General features: G+C 39.8%; 2 protein-coding genes across 3 annotated transcripts in view; both read right to left on the bottom strand.

The window, feature by feature from the left end:
- LOC143188601 (zwei Ig domain protein zig-8-like) overlaps nucleotides 1-24483 on the bottom strand; it is a 126370-nt gene extending 101887 nt beyond the window's left edge. The window contains exon 1 of one of the 2 annotated variants that reach the window (XM_076392925.1): nucleotides 24357-24483. In XM_076392925.1, coding sequence (XP_076249040.1) covers nucleotides 24357-24405 — 49 coding nt within the window. In that variant the 5' untranslated portion in view covers nucleotides 24406-24483. The remainder of the gene's footprint in view (nucleotides 1-24356) is intronic. The other variant, XM_076392923.1, reaches the window with a different exon arrangement.
- LOC143188603 (uncharacterized) lies at nucleotides 164-24538 on the bottom strand. The gene is made up of 2 exons (XM_076392927.1): nucleotides 24439-24538; nucleotides 164-690 (listed from the first exon to the last, which is right to left on the bottom strand). Exon 2 carries the CDS (start codon nucleotides 511-513, stop codon nucleotides 208-210), a length of 306 nt encoding a protein of 101 aa, XP_076249042.1. The 5' UTR covers nucleotides 514-690; nucleotides 24439-24538; the 3' UTR covers nucleotides 164-207.

Here is a 24538-nt window from a genome sequence, read left to right as displayed (position 1 = left end):
TTCAAGTTCACGCTCCCTCACCCCGTTGATTAGTTTCTATCACTGGAATAACGCGTGACCTCGAAGATTCGATGAAAAACCATTTTCTACCTTCCGCCGACCTTATTTTTGGCCCCGCGACTTTCATCCATCGGTCAGGGATCGAGGAGAAAAATGATCGTAACTCGAAATCTTTACGAACGGAGTTCTACCTTTAAAAGTGTCTTTTCATTCGAGATATTTCCTCTGACGAGTGAACTTCCATACGAACGACTTTTCCGCAGGCAACTTCACACAGAAAATTCTTCCACTTTTCAGAGAATGAACTTTGCTCTGTGTTATCGTCTTTATATCACGCATGAAAAAATCGAAAAATATGAATTGCGTTATGCTTCCTCGTGCCATATCGTACGATAGCGTATAGACGGTAGAAATTGATCCTTTCACGAAGTTAAGTCGTTGGTTTAAATAGAATTTGTTGTCCTCGTGTCTGGTAGGTGATACACTTTCCCGGGAGTTAGTCCGCCTTTCCATAGTTTTCTTCGGAACCGTGCTATCCGATACAGGAACTGACGATCCTCATGATCCGAGATGATCCACCAGTACTAAGATCGTGCAAGAGACTCAACTACCATAGCTGCTTCCAAGGCTTAATGAGTAACGGAAGCTTAGAAAACGGGCAGTTCAAGGGATCCTTTGCTGGCCATAAACCTATAGAAGAGTTGAGTGTTTTCTTTAACCTTTCTGTCGATACAAGTGCGAGTGAACATTCAGTATTCAGTATTCATGTCTCATTCATTGTCAATTGTCTGACAATTGAAACTTCACTTTCGCAGTTGATGCGAGACAATGGACACAATCACTGGATGATTAAATCCCCTTTTAATTATACTCCTATTTCAATTTTATAAGCTTGGTATTTTATTTACATTCTCTAACTGTTTTCAGATTTCTATGCATTCACTTGGAACTTTTACATTTAATGCAAATATTAATACACTATAGTTTTTATTTTAAGAGGCTATTTTACTGTAACGGCCCGAAAGCAAGATGGTCTTCAGGAATTTTTTTTGGAGACTATACAGTACATCAATTTGAATCTTAATAGGATTATTTATTACCATCTTAAAATTATTTCAAAATTTTTTCAAGTGAAAAAGGTGGATATATGTATGAGAAGTTCAAAGTCGTCCCTATATGACATCAGAAAAAAGTTCCTTAAAAAAATTGTAAAATACTCTTAAGATGCTAATAAATGATTCCATTAAGTTTCAAAATGATATGTTCTATAGTCTTTGCAACAGCAAACTTCTAAGGATTGTCTTCCTTTCAGAGTGTCACAGTAGGATAGCTCCTTAAAATTTTAGCAAAATTTAAAATTGAAATATAACACACACGCATAAAGAAATACAGTGCATGAAAATGTCATTTACTCTTCAATTCTTCAGAAATAGTTTCAATTGCGTGTGAAACAGTCTTCATTAAACCTGGATGTACACATACATCGAGTGTTCAAGTGAAAATAATTAAGAATTAATGGACTCAACGCCAATTTCATTTTCTCGAAAATTGATACGTTGCCTTAAAATGATTTTTGCGTGAACCGAAGCAATAAAATACATAAGCGATGGACATAGATTTATTCTGAACCATACTTTTTGCAACCTTATGATATTTGTGTGAAGTTCCCTTTGATGATAGCTGGTATTCGTCCGAAACACGAGACATTTTCATATCGGTCAATTGTAACTCTCGTAATGTGAACTTTAAGTACTAAAGAAGAAGTGAAGCATTTCGCTGTTTTCGAGCTTTAAGTGCACCACGTTCATCGTCTCTGTACAACAACTGTAGAAAACGTTTCTTCACAGAATTGTTTCAGTAGTCCCGCAGAGACGACGCGCAATGCGTCCATCATGGTACCATGCTCGTTACCTTTTTAGCTTACACGCTGTTGCCATGAAAGCCATTCTTCGAACAGTCACCGGATACACCGGTAGGGCTGTTATTCCCATGACTTTAAGAGGTACAATGGAGAAGTCCTGTAGACCAGAAGATTTGCCAAGAGTCGACACGACCTAAGGAATAAGAACCTAGTCTTTTTGTCGTAGCTTCACTGACGACTCTTTTCCATTGGTAGCCTCGTTTCGGTATCTTTCAAACAATGTAGACTCGTTTCGAGCATGCCCCTACCAATTAGAGGAGAGAAAAGCTGCGTGTTTCTGTTACCAGCGATCTTTATTCCGCGTAGGTCCCTAACACGCTAGACCACTTTGTTTCTTCTCCTCTGCCGCTTCTGCCATGGTGTCTTCGGGAAAATAGAATAGTCACTGACACGATTAATCTCTCAATTACAACGGAGCAGCCAGCCAATTCGGTGTAACACTGCATTCGGTAATCGCTACGCTGGAAGCACGTAAGGAAACGGAACCGAAACGAATTGGTGGAACGGTTGCGTCGCGTCGGCAATAAATTCACAGAGTATTCGAGGAGTACACCAAGTATTCCATGATTCGTACTACAACATAAAACTCCTTTCATCTAAATAACGACCTTCCGAACAATTCAAAACTGATACACTAAAGTTTCATTCCTTAACTTTTTTACCAGTTTACCAAAAGGATTGCCATTTAATCGACTTGTGCTACTTTTAACCTACATAATGCGAGTATCAAAGGATCGCTTGTGCGATACGTAAAGCAAAATTACTGTGCGGAAAAGGCTTCCCATTTCTTTTATATTCTCCTACAAATCTGTTCATTCCGAGCTGAATTGCCACTGAGTCCTCTCGTTTTGCGAGACGTCAAGAAAGGAAACAAAAACGGAGCTATCTGATAGCACGATTTCATCGCAAGTTTCCTTACGAACATGTTCCAGATTCAAATTAACAGCAGAATTTTGTCGATCTGCCGGATCAAGTACACGCAGATCTTACCGAAAATAAGGAAACCAGTTCGCCGACTTGAAAAAGCTCTGTTAACGTTGTTACTGTTTTCAGCATAGAAATTTTTTTGCAAAAAACTCTGTTTTACTCTTTCATATAATTATGTTTTTGACTGTAAAGGATGGTGGAACAGATATACTGTATTAGCTGCTGGAAATGAAACGATATAAATGCTTGAGTACTCCAGAATATGTATTTCACCGTGTTAGCCAAACAGCTAGCTATCATTTCCTCGATATGAAGTCACAGTTACTAAAATAATTTATTTTTTTCAAACAGGCGGTTAAATTCGTCCCATCATTTTCTTTTTCTTTTGTAAACATTATTTCAAACTCTTTTTTCACGTTTTTTAAGACTTTAGCTCTATTTAACTCATAGCTGAAATAAAAAAATAAAATATTTGTCGATATTCGGTGTAAAAGTTGTGTGAAAAATTTGATTACACGTCACAAATTACGTAGGTTTCTCTACTCGCTCTATAGAAAAATGAGAGAAGTTGGAAGATGGACATAATGAAGAAATTCAGTGGAAAAAGGGAAGAAGCAAGAAAATGGAACATGATCCCGCCATGTAGGAGGAAAGAAAGACAAAGCGGGTAAAAAGCGTGTATGAATACGAATGGAAGAACTGGTACGGAAAACGCGGTGCGTTTGCAACCGCACGCCTCTGCGGAATACCTGAAAGTTTTTAATCGGGATGCACATACAGGCATATTGTCACTGGAACAGTGAACTGTAACTCTTTGTTCTACCTTTAATAGGAAGAAAATTGACGAGCACAATTTGAAGAAACTGGTATCATAAGAAATGGAAAATTTGACGAAGATGTCGACTGAATGCCATCGCCGTGCATCTCGGCCGACGGGTGAAACAGATTTTCAAGGTGCATTCCTGTTGAGACAGCTTAGGAAACGATGTCATTGAAAAAGTCTGTACTTCTGGCGGAGGGAAAGCGAATAGACACGGTGCGTCGCGGCGCGTCGCGGCGCGGCGTCGCAGTGAAGGCACGCGAGTGTATATGTATGCAAAGGTAAACCGCGAGAGGGTTGAGACGGATGAAAAAGTAATGCAGCCACTACTCTCGACTGAAGGAGGGAAACGAGAAGGTGGAGAAAGGGAGAGAGGATGGCGCATAAGTTATAGTTGGCATTGTGCAAGACCCTCGGGCAAAGTTGCGCGAATCAAAAGAGGAGGGTGTAGGCTGCAGACTTCTCCAACGGCTAAGCAGCTTTTCCCATTCCCGAGCAAGCCGCGTGCGAGCCACGGACGCGTCAGTTAATCTACACCCTCGCCGCGTTAAGCTAAGCTTTTTACCGCTCTCTCCTTTACTCTCTCAACGGAAACACCGCACTGTTCGCTCTCTCGAGTCGCTCGGAAACCGCTATGCCTTAATTGAAAATCCTCCTTTATGTCGATAGGCTCGATGGCCAAGACGTCGCGCGTTGCGTCGCGTCGCGTCGCATCGTCTCGCTTCTCCTTCCTTCAACCTTTTGAATTTTCGCCAACTCGATACGAGTGTCGTATCAATTATCTCTCTGGCCCTTTCCTCCTTTGCATCGAGTCAAATTCACCGCCCTTCACGTAAGTCCTTTACGTTCAGATACGAAAAGATTGATTAAAGAAGTAGCAGTTAATAATAACAAGTTTCACCCAGGGTTATAGTAACGCGTCGATTCCTTTTTTTGTTCTTTAGAGAGGACAAAGATGAAACCTCTATTCAGCACAGGCAACGGCCAACCGAGAATGAACAGTTACTTCTTCAAATGCGAGTTATTTGCAAACTTTCGATCGAAAATTTTCATTTTTTCACTTTGAAATTTCAAATTTTCAGTTGAAATTATCATTCCTTTTGTTTCGGTCAATTCCTGGAATAGAATTGTTTCTTCTCAAAATAAACGTTTATACTTGAATTGAAGTCGGTTCGGTGTTCAGGAGTTAGGGTGTAATAACATAGTCCGTGAGCTAAACTTTCTTCCGGGAAGACTCGAAATTCTGGTATCCTCCAGGTTAGGCAGACGATCTTAGGTGAATAAACAGAACCCGACTTCGACGAAACTTACGAAGTAGTTGTACGTATGCTGCTCAGATTTCGGATAATCCTAGATTCAACTACGATGATCTTTCTCGGGCACCGACAGCAAGACAGAGAACGTTTCTTGCATAATTGATACAATTAAATAAACTTCGATTCCACGGCATAGTTAATAACTTGGCAAATGGGATAGTATCTTTCGACAGTGCATGCTTCACATAAGAGCCAATTAACTACAAACATTTGAAATGCTCTCTCGAATTATACAACTTAGTTATCGATCGATCCTTTCAATTGCACTTGTTCGTGATAAACTAATGAAGAGTAATCTAGTGTCTAGTCAAAATTTCGACAATATCGCAACAATTCCAACGCTTCGCTTTATCTTCATCGACAGAGCATCTCGTAAACGTTCAGTGTTGACCAACTTTCTTCGTTACCCGTAACTATAAAGCAAGGTCGAATGGAAGTTCTTCTTACCGTCTGAGCAATAATCTCAGTGTTATCGCGTGAAACGCTAGCGGCAACCAGCCAAACGAGACATGGATAAAGGTAGTATGGAGTTTTGTTGATATACTAACTAAATAGAGAGCAAGGCCTATCAGAAGAGCGAGGATGAAAATGCGAAGAAAATTGGAGAAGCGAAGGTATCGTTCGATAGAAGTTCATTTATTCGTAGCATCTTGGGAGTGAAAAAGGAAAGTTAAAGAAATAACCGTGGTACAGAGTAAGTTTCCGTAGCAGCAACAAACTTCGTACATGCGGCAGACATCATGGAATTATGAGTTACACTCGGCAATTACGAGCACCACGAGGCGAATAATTATTGTTATCGTCTGCCGCATTATCCTTACGGGTCGGCGAGAAGCCGGAAAGCGTTGCTTCGTATAAGTACAATCTGTTTTGCTAAGCAACACGTTCTTCTGCTTAACACAAGACGTACATATTTAAATATCTTTCACTCTTTCGTTTCAGTTACTTGATTTTCTACGTGTAATTTAATCTACTTATATCGGCTGTTCTAAATACTTACGAAGTACGACAAGTTTTCACATTAGACCCTTTTTATCGAAATGTGACCCACGCTTGCCTATTCATATCCTTTTTCAGAAACTGCCAGCGTATCGAATGATCAAGAAACTTTAGTCGCAAAAGCTAGAAATGACGTCATAATACAGTTGGGAAAAGCATTGCATTTTATCGCGACGCATTCCAGCAAACAATTTCGTAGCTACAAGCATTCAAGTGAAATTTTCCTTTTTTTTCTTTATTTCGAGATAACACGTTGGGTTGTGGTTCTTTTCGTGAGAATCTATAGCTGCACTACGAGTGCTGAAGCGGCAACAAAAAACAACCACACAACTACCTAGACGTCAATGCATCCTTTATGCATGCTAGCCGCTTTTCGTTTTTTCCATATAGCGACGAAGTGGTGACGAGTATGAGAACGACGCTGCCCAAGAGTAGGTGCATCTTTGTATGTGCATTAACGCGGAAAAACACATTTCTGAAATCAAGATGTAAGGGAGGGAATTCTTTGCGCTCTCTTATGGGACATATACATGCCTGTAATATGTGTATCGAAAGTGATTTTTTCATGATATTTCATGATATTTCATGCTCGAGGAAGATGGTTTGTCGAAGTAATTCGGTGACTGAGGGGTTGATTTAAACGATTCATTTGCCAGTTATTTACTTGAATCTGAGAAGAAGAACTGTGACTCGTTAGTTGATGTTAATTAGAGAACAGGAAGGGAAGCATGAGGTATGCGAAAGAAAGCTTCAATTTCTATATGTGTTTGCTTAAGTTCGTCTCGCATCTCGTTACGTAAAACAGCGGCTGGCATCGCGCTTCCCGCGCTTCTGTACACACTGCCAGGCTAATGTTTATGTATCATTTATGCGATGCTCTAGCTGTGAAAAAGCCGTCTTTTCGTATAGTAGGGAACACGTTCCTCGCAACTGGCGCGACGCGACCACTGCGCGTGTCTTCTTCTGATAACGTTTGAATTATCAAGTAACCCGCTCCATCACCAACCTATCCTTCGCCTCGAAAGCCACCCCCGATATCGACTGCCACCTCAGATTTCCCCTTCAAATTTCATCGGGATCTCGAGACCTATCCTACCCTGTTTCCTCATATTTTACCACTAGGACGGTAGCTTTCTACGCAGTGCGCGAACTCCTATGTTACACCGGAAATCGATGTGCCGTGCTGAGAAAATAAAGTAAAAGCTAAGTAAACTGTTATTCGAAAGCGAACGACGTACAAATGTTGTTTTGTGCTCATAGCTTTTGTCGCGGAATATTTAACCTTCCAGCGAGTTAACTGTTACTTTCCTCTTGGAAGTGTCGTGTTATTCCTGTCACTGTTAGGTTCTCATTAGGAAACAAGAAACCCTACATGTAACCAGCATGCAACTGATACGGGTGCGATTCTCGTGTTACAAATCTGTATTTCAGAAGTTTGCAACTGAACGAATAACAACTGGATTCCTCTACCCCCATTTGATGACCTTCTAGTGCTAACGAGTGGAAACTTCATTTGTTCAGGGCCGTTTTTCTGATAGCCGTGTGTGCTGGAGGATGAATCTGCCATTTAAAAAATAGTCATTGTCTCGAAAATCTGTGGCTGGAATAAAGCAGGCAAGTCCAACTTCCGGTGTAACGTTTGATGAAAACAGTATGCGACATAAGGGGGTTCAGTTCACCTCATAGCAAGATACACACTAATGCATTTATTATTTTGATAAGAATTATTTTCCAACATATCGCGTCCCGTAAGTTCCCGTCGTAAAATAAGATCCACGCGGTACGTTGCATTATACAGCGAAACTTTCCTGACTCCTGCTGGGTAGTTACAGTCGTCGTCTTATCTTTATGCTTCATCTTAGGAGATATATTTCGTAAAAGATGTCCTTATACTTTATGAATTGTTACCACCTCTTCTCTAACACCGCTCGTAACGTTACACATGTTCCCAAATACGTTTCCATAATTAGGACACATTGGCTGAAATAGTCGTATGCCATACATAAAGGTATGTATTTCCTCTTTCCAATTCTCTAGTACTCTAAGATAACCAACGTTTCATTCACCAGCCACTAGTATCGATCTTCAAATTGGGCTTGGTTCGTAACAATAATATTAAATAATTCATGAATTTCCTCTATCGTTTGCACGTCGAATAGATCAATTTCGAAGTAGCAGTAATTTGAAATAATATGTTACCTAGAGTGTCGTCGGTGAGGTACTTGCACTAATCAGAAGCAGAAGACAAGAGCTATAAAATTGTCCAAAATTCAGCTGGAATTGCTCATCTACGATTATTCATCGCGTCATTATTCACACTTTAACAAGATCATTAACTGCTATCTTAATTATATTTTAATTACCCTTCGTTAGTCGACGCGATCGATTGACACTTTGACGCTCGCGCTTATAACGTAGCCAGAGCCATTACTGTTTCCATTATGAAATTTTAGCATTAATTAGGTACTTTTCACCGATAGATATCAAACAAATACATGCCAATATAAAATGTTGATCTTTAATATGAAAATAGCAAAGCCAATAATTCCTTAGACGTAGAGATTACTTCCTTACTGTTTTGTGGAATTTTCATCGACATCTCATCTGTGAGTCGTTGTATCGTCATAGAAGGAAAGGGAAAGAGCGAGAGAGTGAAGGGCCGTACGTGACTGTTAGCCATACTTAAAATGCAAAACCAAATAGGAGAAGAATAGGCGTGCTTCGTTACCCGTTAATCTGTCGAGAAGGAACGTAAAACGAGACGTGGCGTTCTCGTTAAAATGCGCTCAATCTGTAGTCGGTCCAGCAGGTAGCGAGATGAGCGAAATTAATTTCCGCTCGGAGATGAAACAGGCAGCGTCGTTTAATTCGTGCCTTAGTATCAATGCTGCTATTAACGCTTCATCGAGGGAAGGTATTTTAGCCGCGTCCATTCCTGTCTATCCCCGCTTCCTCGCGACACCCATTCCTCATTTTTCTTTTTTTTTTTTTCATGTAATCGCATTTTAACAGATCCCTTTTATTTCACGATTCCTGCACTATTTCCAGGCGATAATTAGAACCGTTTATTCACCAAATCTGCACATTTTCTTATTAATACATACAACTTTAATGGATTCTTTCATTATTCCATATCAATTAAGAAATGCCAATAATGTTCTCCGAATTGTTCGAAAGATTTTGAATTTTATTTAAGGACTACTTCGTGGATCTACATTTCTCCTTTTTGGAAGTTATGTTTTCTCAATTTCGATCTTGTAATACTACCCATAGTTTTTAGCTTTGAAAAGAGTCTTCGAATAATGTCCAGACAATTTTAATCTCGTTTCAGTGTTCACCAAGTCCATGAACGTTTCGTCGAGAAGGATATTCTCCGCGGTTCTGGTTGCTGCCCGTCCCTCTTCATTCTAACCGAGCATTATTTTCTGCCACCACGATCGTTTTTTAACGGGATCGTTTCATTCTGTAGGATTTGCGTTCGAGATACGGCCTCGGACGACTGCGCGGCGTGTCGTGAATTTTGATACGCTAATATCCCGAGCAGCGAATGCACCTCGTTAAAAAGTCGCTTAATAATTCAGCGGGATGAAGAAAGCAGAAAGGAAACGATACGCCTCCCTGACGCGAAACGATGCTCAGAATTGAGTCACTTAATTCTTTAGTATTCCGTCTCCCCTCCCTCCATTTCCTCCACACATCGATTCTGTCTTCTTTCCCATTTTCTTTCCTTTATTCTCACATGCTTCCCCTTCTGAACAGATTTATTATCCTAATAAAAGTATGAAAATCGGTTGAGAAGACTTCTTGAACAAGTTGTTCCTCTTTTTCAGAATGAAAGTTAATAATTAGGAAAATCAGAAAAGTAACTTAAATATAGGTACTTTAAATCAAAAGGTAATTTACTAATCTGCTCATCAATTTTCGTTCAGTACGTCAATAATTGAAACTCTGAAAGTAGTACGACTGTAAATCTTGGTGCTCCATTTCTCTACCGGTATGCTCCAATGAATCGGGAAACGCTTGAAACTTCATTTTCTATCTACGTATAAGTCAATTTAATCTTCTAATTACTGTCTCTTCTACAACCCTACACTGTTTTCTGAACTCTGAAAAACCAAGGGAAATATATCAATGAATTTCATTCTCATCTTTCAATTTGCAAAATCAGCACAAGCATAACTATTATTTCTCCTGCGTTTCCTTTTATTTTTCATGTGCAACAAATTTTATAACCAGAAGGAAGATCTGATATAATTTAACCAGAGTGCTGTTTTTCAGCGTTTACCCTTGCTAACTAGATGTTAACGAACCGCTGTGCATTTTAATTTGGCTACTACACTTTGAATAAACTCATATTTATGAAATATTCAAATGAAAATTGCACAGCATAACTGTGTACCTCGTCAACTTTCAATATGAGCACATCAGTAAATACTTTTGTAAATAGAGATGTTTTAATCATATTGTTGCTGCAATTTGGTAGTTAGAAGGCATGAACGAAGAAATGTAAAAGAAACAGAATTTTCTTAACGAATCATTAATATCGCAAAAGTGCAGCGAGGAGTTATTTTCACTGTCGTCGGCGCGCTTGAAATCTGCTCACTATCAGAATTAACGGACGGTTCATCTTTCACTGTTCGTTTGCTTTTGAAAGTGGCGTTTAGAAGAAGTTATTCCAGCAGTGCTGAGAATCTGCTTCTCTCCCCAAACTAACTTGCTGAGAAGTTGCTTCATTTATAACTGGCTGAAGTTAAACAGCCTGTGTAATACGGTTTACGCTGTAATTCATTAGCCATAACATTCTCTTCCTAAATATAACTGGATATTTTTCCTACGACATGGACAAATATTTCTATTATTCTCCTGTCAATCCTTAGTTCGCTACGTTTTTCAGAACCACTTTGCAATTTCAATGAAGATACTTGCATTGAAAATCGTTGATACACTTTATGATTGTTTTTCTTTTAGAGATGAAATTAGGTAGGGAAGTTGTACGTCCAATGACTCTCGATATCGCTATTAAAACTTGTGTTTCTAGTTTAATCTATTTCCATATTTAGGAACTGCCTGTGTAAAGGGGATTATCATTATTGTAACACGAAATATGGTAATCAAGTTTCAATTTTGTATTCCCTTTAGAATATCGTTAGGATGCAATGAAACATTTTGATATGCATATCGGTATATACTATACTCCAATTACGTTTAAAGGATATTGTTAGAACAACACTCATTATATCCGTAATTAAATATGTAAGTACCTATGTGGCATGTGTAATCATTTACTTTTAAAGCACAAGTTTAAAGAAAAAGAACACTCCGAAATATACTATTCCCTGGAAATATGAGAATATGATTCGAGATGGACTCTGTTTTTCTATCGTCGCACACGAGGGAAAGTGACTCCGTGCGCGCGATCCTTTTCCGAGGATATTTTGTCTTCGCGAAAACAAGATGGCTTGATATTTCCATAGAAAAGACGGGCTTCACTGTTAGCCTAGGGACAGCTGAAATCTGCGGCCATTCCGATATTCTCTCTGTAAAAGAGCAGTGTCGCGAAGAACTGTGTCAAGACCCAAAGGATGTTGTCTTTTCTATGCGGACTGTCAAATATCTGCCGGTCGTACCAAGTCATTTTAAGAGACCCAGCAATAGTTTCGACATAATTAACTGAATCATCTTCTACTAGACTACAGTAGCCTGTTCTGCTTCCTCAACATCTTTCAATATTTCACAGCATTGTCATTTCTCTCTCTCTCTCTCTCTCCCCCCCTCTTCGTCTTCTATTTCTCTCGCTGAAATCTGGCAACATAACCATCTATTCAAGCGTTTCCTTTGGTAGACAACTATAAACGAAAATTTGAACGTTTAAAACATGAGAGACTGCTTGCATTTTTGTTAAGAATTTGTTATTACAAAGTAATACCTGTATCCTTTGCGGATGATCAAAGTGAAAGGAATATGTACTTTTGTTTAACTGCTAGAACGCCATAGAGAAACAAACCTATCACAGGCGGAATAGTTTATTGAATTATTTTGGCGAGTTGAAACGACTTAGTTAAAGTGGTTCGTGTTTGAAGCAGCGGTGTTCAGTAGCTTAAATACGTAATGTACGAACGAACCGTACATCATTATACTGTAGCAGAAGTAGGAAGTTGTGCTGCACAAAGCAGGGTCTTAATAGCAGAACGAGTCGATTTCCGGAGTCGACGCGTGCGTTAAAGATTTAGACGTATTTTCGTGTGTTGGCTTGGGAAACTGAGTGCTGGCTGCAGAAAGCTTAAACTCACTAGCTTCGATTTCTGCTCCTACAATCGCTACCGCGTCGCGTCGCGTCGCGTCGCGTCGCGTCGCGTCGCGTCGCGCTCAAATATTTACAGGCACGCCTCAGACACCGAAACTGAAATTGTGGTATTCGGCCAGCCACGAGACTGATTATTAATGGCTTCCTAGCAAGTGCCTGTAAATTACTACGAAATTTAACAGCGACCCTATTATGGAAACTGACATGACTTTGTTTGTTCGAAGTCTGTTGCATGCGCAAGTTGTCGGTGGAAACTGGTGTGTCGTAGTCGCGCGAAGAAACGATTAATGGACCAAACAGAATTCCTAGTTCAGCAATTCCTCGTTGTCAGCTGGTCACGAGGCTTGATCTTTCTACTGAAGGCTTAAGAAGCTATTCTCCTTAAATAATGACGTCAAACTTCATTCAGTCCCAAACTTTAGCAAGACTTTCATCTTTCAAAGCGTCAAATTTAAAACTTCGGCTGAATACCAGCTGATTATATTTAACTAATGAGAAACAGTAATTAGATGCTTAGACATCGACAGAGGGTAGAATATCTAAAGTCTAAAGAGTTATCTTTCAGGAGTGTTCATTTTTCTCGGAAAGGTAATTATCATGCCACGAGTATAATTTACCGTAAAAGATTAGATTTTGTATATGTGTAAAAAAGAATCTAGAAAGAAAGAGTCAAAGTTGAAAAAGTAAACGATAGTTCGGTGTACCATATTTACGTAAGCATGGTCGCCGTTCTGTGTAAAACGATGTTATTTAAAAGTTACGCAATCGAAGTTTACCCTTTTACTCCGAAGCTGGCACCAGAATCCATTAAGAGTTTAACCTTTTCTACACTTGAACCTTGCTAACAAGAACTTGCCTTTTCTTGGTTCTCTTGGGATTTCTTTTTTGTTTTTTTCTCTTTTTTTTTTATCAAATTTTCCCTTTGACCTACCATGCGAAACCAAATTGAAAAACTTGTGTTAGGCATTATTGTGAGCATCGAACCAGAGATGTTTTGAAAACATGAGCTCATAGGATATCTAAATTTATGAAAAAGAATGAGAGAGAAATGAAAATCTCACTCGAGCAGTGAATTTCATATGCATTACTAAAATGAAAACCTACTACTTGTTTCGCAATGCTGCGACGGTGATCTTTCGCTGTTCCGAAAGATGCGCAAAGAAAGTCAGATGGAAGAGTGAGGAGCTGAAAAGATAACGAAATGGAACGAATGGAGCATGAATTTACAGAAGCGACTATTCGGGTAGAAACGAGAAGAAGATGAAATCGGATGCATCCAGCCGCGCATCCGTTAGATGCATTCTATAACGTGCTCCGTCTATGCACCGTGTGCAGCTGCATACAATGCGAGAGTATCTCCACCGTGGACTACAAGCTTGACGCCTCCATCTTCGAGGTACATTTTCGGCTGTCTGAATAAAAACGTCATTAAATGTCGCCTGGCTCCTTTTTCTCTCTTCAGGGATGCAATATCATTTGAAATTCAGTCTATTCAGTTGAATATGTAAGTATTCGTTCTGAAAAAAGTTCACTAGCAACACCAAGCTGGATAAGTGCGTAAAAAGTTTGCATTGCAATCTATTTAACTATGTTTCAATGATAAATATAGCTGTTTTCATCTGATAAATATAGCCAGAGGAATATTTAAGCAGAAGAAAAGAATGAATAATTAAAATTTCGCAATGTCGTTCCGATAAAAGCAATGGTACATTTCTAATGTGAGTGGAATGGAGAGCAAGAAATTGAAAAGTGGATCTCAAGCGCATCGCCACTACCAGTTTTCTCTTATCGATTGACCATCGTATGGTCTGCATCGGTTCCCTCGAACGAAGCTTTTTTAACGATAAATCTTCAGACTGACTACTTGTGACGTAGAAGACCAAATAGATAGGCAACGCAAAAACAGTTTTCCCAATGAAATTCGTAGCAGTACACGCGAGTCAATACACATTCGTGCACACATAAATGGTAAGAGGCTCCGAGGAATTTACCCCAGATCCGAAGATCTCATCTAATTCCATGAAACGACGATGTCGAGAAATCGAACAGACTTGATGTATTACTCTTCTCGCAAAGGAAGCTCCACTTCAAGATCAAAATCGTTTTTCCCTTACTTTAGCCTCCTCCAACTCGTCATACCGACATCACCGTACTTAAATTCATTCTTCAAAACTATGGGAACAAATACGTTCTATAATTTTTCTTTTTAATTAAGCATTCTCTGTTACTGTTTCTATGAAATGAGAGTTTTAGCTTGAAACTTAATTTTGGAATTAGTCGTGAAGCCATGTTGTATTTGCATACGAGGCATATGAAACGTGAGTAGGAGCATTAGTACTTTTAAATTTATGGAGGTACAATTATTTAATATCGAGGAAAAGTTGAACATTATTTCAAAGTTCTGAAATTCAATAATTAAGTCTAATTGCAAGTCCGATAAACGTGAAATTTGCCACTTCTCATTTTGTGAAACGTTGTAGCAAGACAAAATAATGGACGTTCGTAATTTCCATTTTGAGGATACATAACATCTTTCCTCTTTTAACAAATCTATTGTTATATCGATATAGCCGATATAACAGACGATAAACGGTTGCATCATTCCACGAATATTCCCACCTCCCTTTGATGAAACATCTGAATACTTGACAATTATTCCGATATCATTCATTTGAATGTACGTACATACATATATCATATCTCAATGCGAAAAAGAAGTGAATGAAATTTGACATTCCTCAAGAGAGATTACATGTCTATACGAAATCGTGAATATCTATGATTTCAATGATTTTGTTTCGAAATTTGTTTCGCAATTGCATTTCCTATTGTTATACTTAATTAAATTCTACGTAATATCGAAACCACGAAAAACATTTTTAAACTACTCTAAATGAGCGAAAGTAATCCAAAAATAGCATCGTGAAATTTTCGAAGATTATATTAAAACTCTCTCACAGACGTCTCTTCGCGAGAACCTTTCTCCCGAGATCGCGTTTTAGGTATTAGAACGTGAGTTTGTAAAAGGATTCGAGCAAGCTATTCGTACGTTCGATCGAGGCGTCGGTTCTCGAGCGGAGCAAATCGAGTGTCGACCATTTTTGGCTGGCACTCCGTGGAAATGGTTAATTTAGCACCCATACGAGCTCGAACGTTCGGCTGCCCTGGGATTTCAGTAATAAATCAGCGGCTCGCTATTTGTCTCGCGCTCAAAAAGCAGAAACGTGGACTCAGGCGGAAAACAGATAAAAAGGTAACGAGGAACAAGGATTTTTTGGGTTGAAAGCAATGATCTACTTTTCTCCTACCAGTATTATCCATGGAGTGATATTTCTTATTATCAGTGCAGTAGTGATATATCAGTTTAACTATTACCTGTGTTAGAAATAACAGCAATCATCTTTCAACACTTATTTACAACTTTCCGATACGTTTTCATTGAGTATCGCTCTTCTTTTTACCTACATTATATTTTTTCGAAGATAGAATAAAGTGCATAAACCAGTTCGTAAATACTTGTAGTTGTATAAAAGGTAAATGAATGCGTGAGTTTACGTTATCCATCCTGCATGTGTTCGCGTGTCGAAGATTTTGCTGGAAGATGAAAGGCCGCTCCTGAGTAAGAAAAGAACGAAAACTTTTCCTGGCGGTCTTCGGATCGTTAAAACTCGCAACTGGACCATAAAAACGATGCTATCGGGAATAATTCAAAGAAAAGAAAGACGAAAAATAAACGAGGCGTCGAGCTTTGATCACTTTACCGATTGTAATTTAAAACGGAACCGATTCGTGCGCTATCATCAAACACGCTCCTGTTATAACGATCTAGTCTTGTAAGAACTCGAAATACACGCATTTGATAATATCATTATACAATTATGATATAAGGTACGAATATCTTTATTCAAGCGGTCAGAGATATCGTACGCTTGCACTACTAGTTTTCTTGCGCTTACACAGATCTCTGATACTATTTTTCGTTTAAATTCGAATAGATGTTTCGCTTGTCAAACGAAATTTAAATTCGTTTAGTTCCGTTGATCAGTTTAACAAAGTAAATGTTTGCGCGCTTCGAAATTCAAGTTGATAACTCGATAAGGAAACATTATGGAGGTAAGGAAAGGAAGGCGGTTTTCAAGAAAAGATTCCAGTCCGTTGGGGTTAATAAAAGTCATCGTAAAAACTCGTTACCGGCACGCAGTCTGCACTTTCAGGCAAATACTATATAACTTCGGATCTCCGAAGCGTATAGTTTCTGAGAAGTTGTAACAATCTGAGCTCCTCTGGATAAATGCTAATTTATCCCTTACTCCTTTGGATACTTGAAAATTTCAAAGTGATTTTCGATCAGCCTTTACACGTCCATGATCGTAATTGAAAATTATGGTAAAACTCGCGGAACTTGTGTATCGCCGCATGACAAGTAATGGAGAAACTTCGTTTTATAATCAACGTCGTTAAAAAGGAGAGGGTTGCTCGTCTTATTATGGTTCAAGGTTTTATATTAATCTGATAATAGAAAACCAAGTTCCGGTCGAGTGATAAGCCAGTTTGTGTAACAGATTAAACATTAGTAAATACATAGCGGTAGACTTGAGTCTAATTTTCTTAACTAATGGAGATACTATCTAGTATCCCAGCAATTTTTAGGAAAGCAATTACGACTTCTGTGATGTACACTTCATGATTGCTATCGAAAGGGGTAAAAACCTTGGATAGTGGAGATGTAAAAAGACATCCGGTCAAAGCTTCCCCGAGCGAAAATTCGCTCATTTCCTTCTTCACCACCCTGTGGATTTATCGTTGCCACTAAATAAACTATTGTCGTAAAAGAAAAAAAATAGGAAGTAAATAATTTTCATCGGAAACATTAAATAGCTAGGAAACTGTTGTGGAATAACTTTCGCATTCATGAAGTACTGAAACATCTTAATAAAATACCTAAAACGAATTTCGAATGTATTTTGAGGTAAATGATTGAATTTTGATGTAAATGAAACTGAAATATTATCCAAGTTTTCATAGGCCTTCGAGAAACTCATTGTCAGTCGTTCGTCGTTGTATGTATAGGCGTAAACGCACGTTAAGAATCGGTGAGAAAGGTTCGAGTTACGTCGGTCAGGCGTCTGTATCGTTCGCCGCATGAATTATGGACCAAACATGACTGGGAAACATATCTTCGGGTTATGCAAAATGTTCGCGTCCATTTCTCGGGGTTGTTACAACGGAGGCACCTTTACATATTCGGGCTTTAATAAAAGATGCCATTTCAGCCTTTCCGTTCCGCTGCTTCGGCACAGAGAAATGGAAAATATGAAGCGCGCGACAACGCATCGATACGTCGACTCTTTTAAAAGTTTTCGACTAGTAAATTATTCTTCCGGCACTTCTTTTTATTCTCAACTTTCTATTTCTATTCGATTCGCGTAGGTTACTATGGAAAGCCAAGGAAGATTCTGTTCAAGTGAAGAGCCTGAAAAACCGATGATAATATTATTACTAATAAAGTCGTTAACTATTCGTCTGAGAATCACTAGCAGCACGTTGAAAATAGAGGTATGGTAGAGGTGAGGTAACAGCTGTACGTTTTACAATATAGTTATGCCACACAGTAATTCGAAAAGCAAAGGTCGATTGACAAAAGAGGAGCTCTAGGCAATCTCTCGAGTCGAATTATCCGTTAACCGGTATAGATAATTAATTACTGGGCCGATTGAATGGGGATGAGGGAGCAACGTCTTCGATCGAACGGAGACAGTCCTGTGACAGAGCGCAAGGATAATCTAGACATCGAGGTTGGCTTCTAACGAGCAGTTGCTGGTCGAATATCGTAGCACGATATTGATACAACGACAAACATAATGTGGCCTGGAGCACCGGCAAATACGGGTGAACGGTTACCGCTCGTAATAACGTCGCAAATCTGTCAGATGGACTCGAGAATCCTTCGAGCAGAAGAAATTTCATATGCGGCTAGTTTCAAGTTAGGCTTCGCTACAATCTTGCTGGGAGACTGAGATACCGCATCATCGAATCCCTAATGAACCAATAATTTCACTAATGACGCCCGATTAGGAACCGTTTGTCGTACACCTGCGTCCGATTACAGTCAGTATTCCGGGAATCTGCTGTAACCACTCGTACAGGCTCCTACTCCTACCCGTTAATCAACTATCTTCCGAATTTCCGCCGAGTATTGCGAATTTCCAACTGGCAATGTGTTTCCAGTCGATTCAATCACTTTCATCTCCCTCAAATCCAGAACAAGTTCTTTTCAAATCCCATATCTGTTCGAATCTGTAACAGGCTATATGCATATTCTACATACATCTAAGGATAATCAAGTGCGTTCACACTTTTTCTTCCTTTTTCTTTTCGTAGAGCATGAATTTTCTCAAACTATCGTATCACCCGTTCCGATTGAATATTTCTCAAAAGCATAGAAGGATTGACAAAAAGCGAAGTTCTAGTTTCGTTGGGTAACACGAACAGAGTATAAAAGCAGTGCGGTCGGATTATTTCCGGTTGTTTCGAATGTTTCGTCGATCGCAATGAATACCAACACGATGTACCGTACGAAGGAATCTTTTGAACGATATTATGCTGCATCCGCACGTACACGCATACACATGGGACGAACGTTACTCGATCGATCGTTCGCGTTTTCGCTTCCTTTTACGATATTTTCGAGTGCAATCCCATTTACGTTCTCTGATATCCAGACGCGTGTCGCGCGTGTCGCGCGTGCAACCAACAAACAAAAACCGTTGTGTGTTCAGTCGACAATCGAGGACACGCGAAAAACAAAACGAGCGAAGAGAATTTTTCTAGAATAGTCAAAAGGAGAATCGACAAGAAGACAGAATGTATGAAGGAAAAGGCGGAATGGTTGAAATTTAAGCCGATATTTTCTCGATAGTATCGTTGCAACTTCTTTCGCAATCCTCCATTCAAATCTGCACCACAACAATACTCGGTTTTTTTGTGAAAGCTATCTTCCCTCGACGAGACGACGTATATCGCAAAGTGTCAAACCGGAGCAGGTGTTGCGATGAAAAGTTTGTCCTTATCGGTGTTACAACTACCTACTTATTTATTAGAAATATTGATAAGAATACTGTATACTGAAGCTTGCAACCAAAGAAGGATAGAATCTATGGCATTGTTATCTCCGTGCTACTCTTCTAGATGAAAGTAAATTTCGTTGATCGAGTCGAAGTAATCGAAGAGGGCTTAGAAAATTGCTTCCGCGGAGGAAGCCCTGATACGCCATCACGCAGCGCTCTAACTACTTCCTGCTGTTCTCCGAGTGCATCGCCACATCGGGTTAGAAAATCAAGGGAAGCTCGACCCCTTTATTCCACGACGTGAAACGAGAAGAAGAAAAACGAGCTGACTGTATAACGAGCGAGAATTATCTCCGGAAGATGCTAGAAGCGAAACATAATGGATTACCTTTTGTTCTGGTTTGAATAACTATTTGCACGTAATTGAAGTCGTCGTATAAAATTTCCCCGTAGATACTTCACGCGAGAAATAAACGCCGGGAAACGTAAAACGATTTAATATTATCTAGATACCTTGCTCGACTCGGTTAACGACTTTAAAAACAAAGGAAAAAATTAATAAGCATAAATTTACGAGTGAGATAAGTTTGAAAAGAAGGAAGACAGTTAAAAGGTTGTTCCGTTGGTGAAAAAACGACATTACCTTGTTAAAAGAAGCGGAATAAAGTTTACAGATAAGTTTCGCGTTTCTTTTCGAAAACTTTCCAGAGTTTCCAGTCAACATGGTTAGAAGAAAAATGTCTTCCTCCTGGAAATCTCTCTCCATGGAGACTCGTTCTGGTGTACAATTATCTGCACGCTTCCATCGGTTGGCCGAACAAAGGCCAGAGTTTACTCATCGTCAGGGCTATCGTTTTCGTTTCGAAATCGTAGAAGGGTGACGCAGTCTGGCAAATGGCAGACCAGAATCATGGTTGATTCCTTCCCTCGATGGCCTTGAGGTAACTAAAGTGCCGGAAGAAAGTATCGATATCGAGGAAGAGAAGGCGGAGAAAATAAGAGTGGCACGAGCAAGAAAGTGGAGAGGAAAGGTTTTCCTGACGTCGAGTCTTCGTTTCTCAGCCGGGGAGTAGAAATCAAGAGAGCAAGGGATAAGCACGAACGGGGGAAAGAGAGGGGGAAAGAGAGGGAGAACGTTCGGGATAGGAGCTATTGTAGAGGTTTGATGCAATTTGAAAGACTCATAACTGACGTTCAAAAGAGCAGCAAACGTCTGTGTGATACCGCTTGGCCATCGTCCAGCAGCCAGTCCGGTTAAACGAAGCGAATTGTTCGTGGCCGGAGCCACCAGAAGATGCTTTTCTCTTCTCTCTTCCCCCGATCCCCTGAGAACCCTCTTTCTCTCGTTTCACCTCGTCGCGCACCGTCACTCGTCTTACGAACAGATCTGGACACTATTGCCCGAAACCGGACCGAAAACAAATTCTTTAACAACCCCAGCTAAGTTGCTTCGTTGCATACCTTCGTTCTTTCAACAGTTTTTACAGGAGTCCTCTACCTCTTACCAGTCTTCTCCTGCTTTCGTCTATAATAATAAGGCTACTTCATTTTTTAACGAGACTGCCGGAATAACATTTGTGCTCTAACGTAGAAGTTAGGTTCAAATATCAGCTCTTTATAGCGAATTCTCCCACTCTGTCCGTTGCCATTGTTTTCTTACTCTTTAGATAAAGAGGAAGAGGCCTGGTTGCTTGGTGCCAAGAAATCCTATGGAAACCGTTCCTTCCTTGCGTTTATCTCTCAAGAAAATTGCATTGCTTTCGAGATGCCACCGTTAAACATTTTCATTAATTCTGTAGAAAAAATACATCCAACAAGAATGAAAATAATGATGAGTTTGGAAGTTGATGTAACTTGTTGAAAGATCAGGGACCGCTTAAACAGATAGAATTGAAGATAACGAGGAAAGACAGAAAAGTAAGAGGGATGTTCTCGTGTAATGGGCAACAATTGAACTAGGCGTCCTTTAGTTTGTGAAAAATCAGCATCGACGATCATTCAGGTTTTTTCTCCGTGAAGGGAGGAAGGGCATCGCGTTTTCGTATTAGCACGAGCATAAAATCGATGCTTGGTCGTTAGCAGGATTTATAAGAATTTTTCTCATCTCACGGCTGTTTCTTCTCCTCTCGCCGACGCTGTGTGACTCTTGGATCTCATATACCACGTTATTCAGAGCAACCTCGTTCTTTTCCGCGCCAGTGAAAAATTAAAGGTCCTGGCTTCGTTTTTTCCTTCGAGCATTTATCAAGCCCACGGAACCGGAGAAACTGCGCGGCCTGCAAAACGTAATCTTGAGCAATTCAAAGACTACCGACGATTTCCCCTCACCGTTTCTGCAGTTTCACCATTTTCACCATACTTTCGCGCCTAATCTATCCCTTATGATCTTTTTAAATGTCCCTACGATAATTAATTTCCCAAACGCTTATCATTTACCCTTCAATTGGTTATTTCTTCTTTCAACTTTTAATATACTTTCTTTTAACGCTTAATAGCTGGTCGAGATTGAACATTTTCACGCAATAATTATTGTAACACATATTGTTTCCACGCTTGATTTCACGCAGTGACCCGTGCAGATTATTAACATTTATAATTGTTCGTTAACAAGTTGTAAACACATTTGCGATTTAATAGTTTCGGAAAAATGTCCCTGTTTAGGACGATTTCGCTATCAATGTTTAATCGTGTGTTACATACTTAATAAAAATACTTACTGCGTTAATATGTATTTTGCAAGAATAATTGTTCTAAAGAAGTATCTTTGCGGATATATGTACATATGTGAAAATGACTTAACAATAAGGTATCTACATACGATTCTATAACAAGTTAGTAATTGAAGCATAAATTATTGAAACAGAAAGTACGAGTTAATCTTTTCAAGATTGATATACGTAGACATGTTTGAATTAAATAATTTGATACGCGCTATAAGCAAAGGAAAGTGCGTCTAGGGGAAAAGGAGAAAAGGCGCAACAGAATTTAGTGGGTCCCGTAAACATCGCCACCTCTCCTTTACATAATTTAAGGAGTAGTAGCTATAATAGCAAGTAACAAGAATAATGCGAGGTAACGTTGTTTCGTGTTTGGCGCAAACTACAAAGCGATATATCTCTGGTTCATTTCTTAAAATACCTATACTGTACGCACATCACATTATCAGCTACTGTAAAAGAATTCGTTTGCATGCTCCGGTTGTTTCTTTATCAAACAGCCCGACGAAAACTTGTCGGTCCTGAAAAGTTTTTAATAATCGAAACAACAGCAGCAGTAGCGCGGAAGAGAATCGTTTATCAAGCGACTTTTTAATACGGTACGTTGGTTGAGTAATTCCTAGACTTTAATTATTTCACTCATTTTTGTAGGTCACAAGGAACGTTCTCATTTAAAAGTTGCAAAAAGATTCAATGTCCGTACGAAAGCTCGTTACGCGTCACACCTACTCGCAGCTAGCTTTTTATTAATTATCTTAATTGTGCTACTTTTCAGAAACTTCCGAGGATCCTTTCTCACGATTCTTTTCAAATGATTTGTCGACTAATTACGGTAGCGAGAAAATCATGCGCTCGCTCGACGGACTACGTATACCGGGTACAGCCTTTAAATTAACCTCTTTTCTCCGTATTTCATCTTTCCTACGTATGTGCGAACTTGCAAACGTATAAATAGGAGAGATAAGAAAAGAGATGGCCGGATGATTTTGAACTGGCAATATTTATTTGCCAGCCTACCTTCGGGCAATTTGTCACTCGTTGCAGCAGCTGTCGTGCTTTGCCGAGAAAAAAGCTCGGTAGGTAACGAGTCTGCGCTTCATCCTGCTATTTCAGCCCGAGGTAGACGTGGCTAATTCGCGTTACGTTTCTACACGAGTCTTCGTAACACGGTTTTCTTCATGACAACCGCTGGTTATGTTTGCGGTGATGCACATGTAGTCCCTCGGGCTTGGGTGGATCTTCAAACAGAAACACAGGCCCGATGATCGCGTGCAAAAATCTTCTAAGCTATCGCGTGTCGGCTCTGCAGACCTGCCGCTCCTGTCCAACTTTTCAGCAAACCGCTTCGCGAATCCAGCGAAAACATTAAGTGTAATGACTACACATATAGGTAGGATGTAGGACGTTGCACCCAGTTTCCCGAGACAGATTGATTTCAGCCCGACCGCGCGCACTTTCTGCGCTGGCCCATGCGCAGCCTTTCTCGAGCACGCTGCTGTTAACGAAACGCAACGCCCAATCCAAACATTCATTCTTATCAAACCGAGTTGGTTCCATACTTTTGTCTCTCGCATTCAGTGTCGTAGATTTACCAGTTCTTACCGTCAAGCAATTCAGTTTCATAACATATATGTACCTGTACAGACGAAGGAAGGTACATTTCAGACATCAAACTCGTTAAGAGACAAACACTGAGGTAACGAAAAGAAATATGCCCATTATGTACACAGAACATAATGGGTTGTGGCTCCTATCTGTTTCATCGGTTTACTCGGAAACAATGTAAAAGTATCGTTCACGCGAGGCTCATTAGCATTTAGAGTGGCGAGGGATTTATTCTCGGGCTGTGACTGTTGGATTACGACTCGGTATGCATAGGATTATCTTCGAGCACCTGGACAATAGTGACCTAATCCATTTATAAAGAAAACGAGCTACTTTCCTGTCTCATTCGGATATCATCGTTTCTCTTTCCACGCGATGCGTTATCATCGACTTCTGTCTCTCATTTTTCATTTTCAATTTCTTTCTTATGCGGCACGTTACAGGAAAATGAGAAACGCGGACAGCATTGTTACCATCGCCGACGTCATTTATATTCAAACCGTGTAAGTAAATGATCTATTCTTAACGATCATGTTACCGTCTCTTCTCGAATGTGCAGTTGGTTTACACTCTGTCTAAATAGAAATCAATTAGAAAGAGATTCGACTACAGTTGAGCTAGTCCCGTTTCAGGATAGTCGACATCTGAGAAGATCTCTCGCCACTACGCCGACGGCTTACCATCTTTCGACGACTTCATAAAGTCTTGGAATGCCAAGTATTTTTTCATTCCTTCGCAATCACCTTCTCCACTCCTACTCACGGTTGGATGACTCGTATCACGGAAAAGCCGTAAAAGCTAGGAGCACCAGAGGAGGCAGGATGGAGCAACGAGAGAACAGCCCGATGGCACGAGTTACTGC

This window comes from Calliopsis andreniformis, chromosome 3, assembly GCF_051401765.1.
Source record: "Calliopsis andreniformis isolate RMS-2024a chromosome 3, iyCalAndr_principal, whole genome shotgun sequence".
Lineage (NCBI taxonomy): Eukaryota > Metazoa > Arthropoda > Insecta > Hymenoptera > Andrenidae > Calliopsis > Calliopsis andreniformis.
This window is presented reverse-complemented; position numbering and strand designations above follow the sequence as displayed.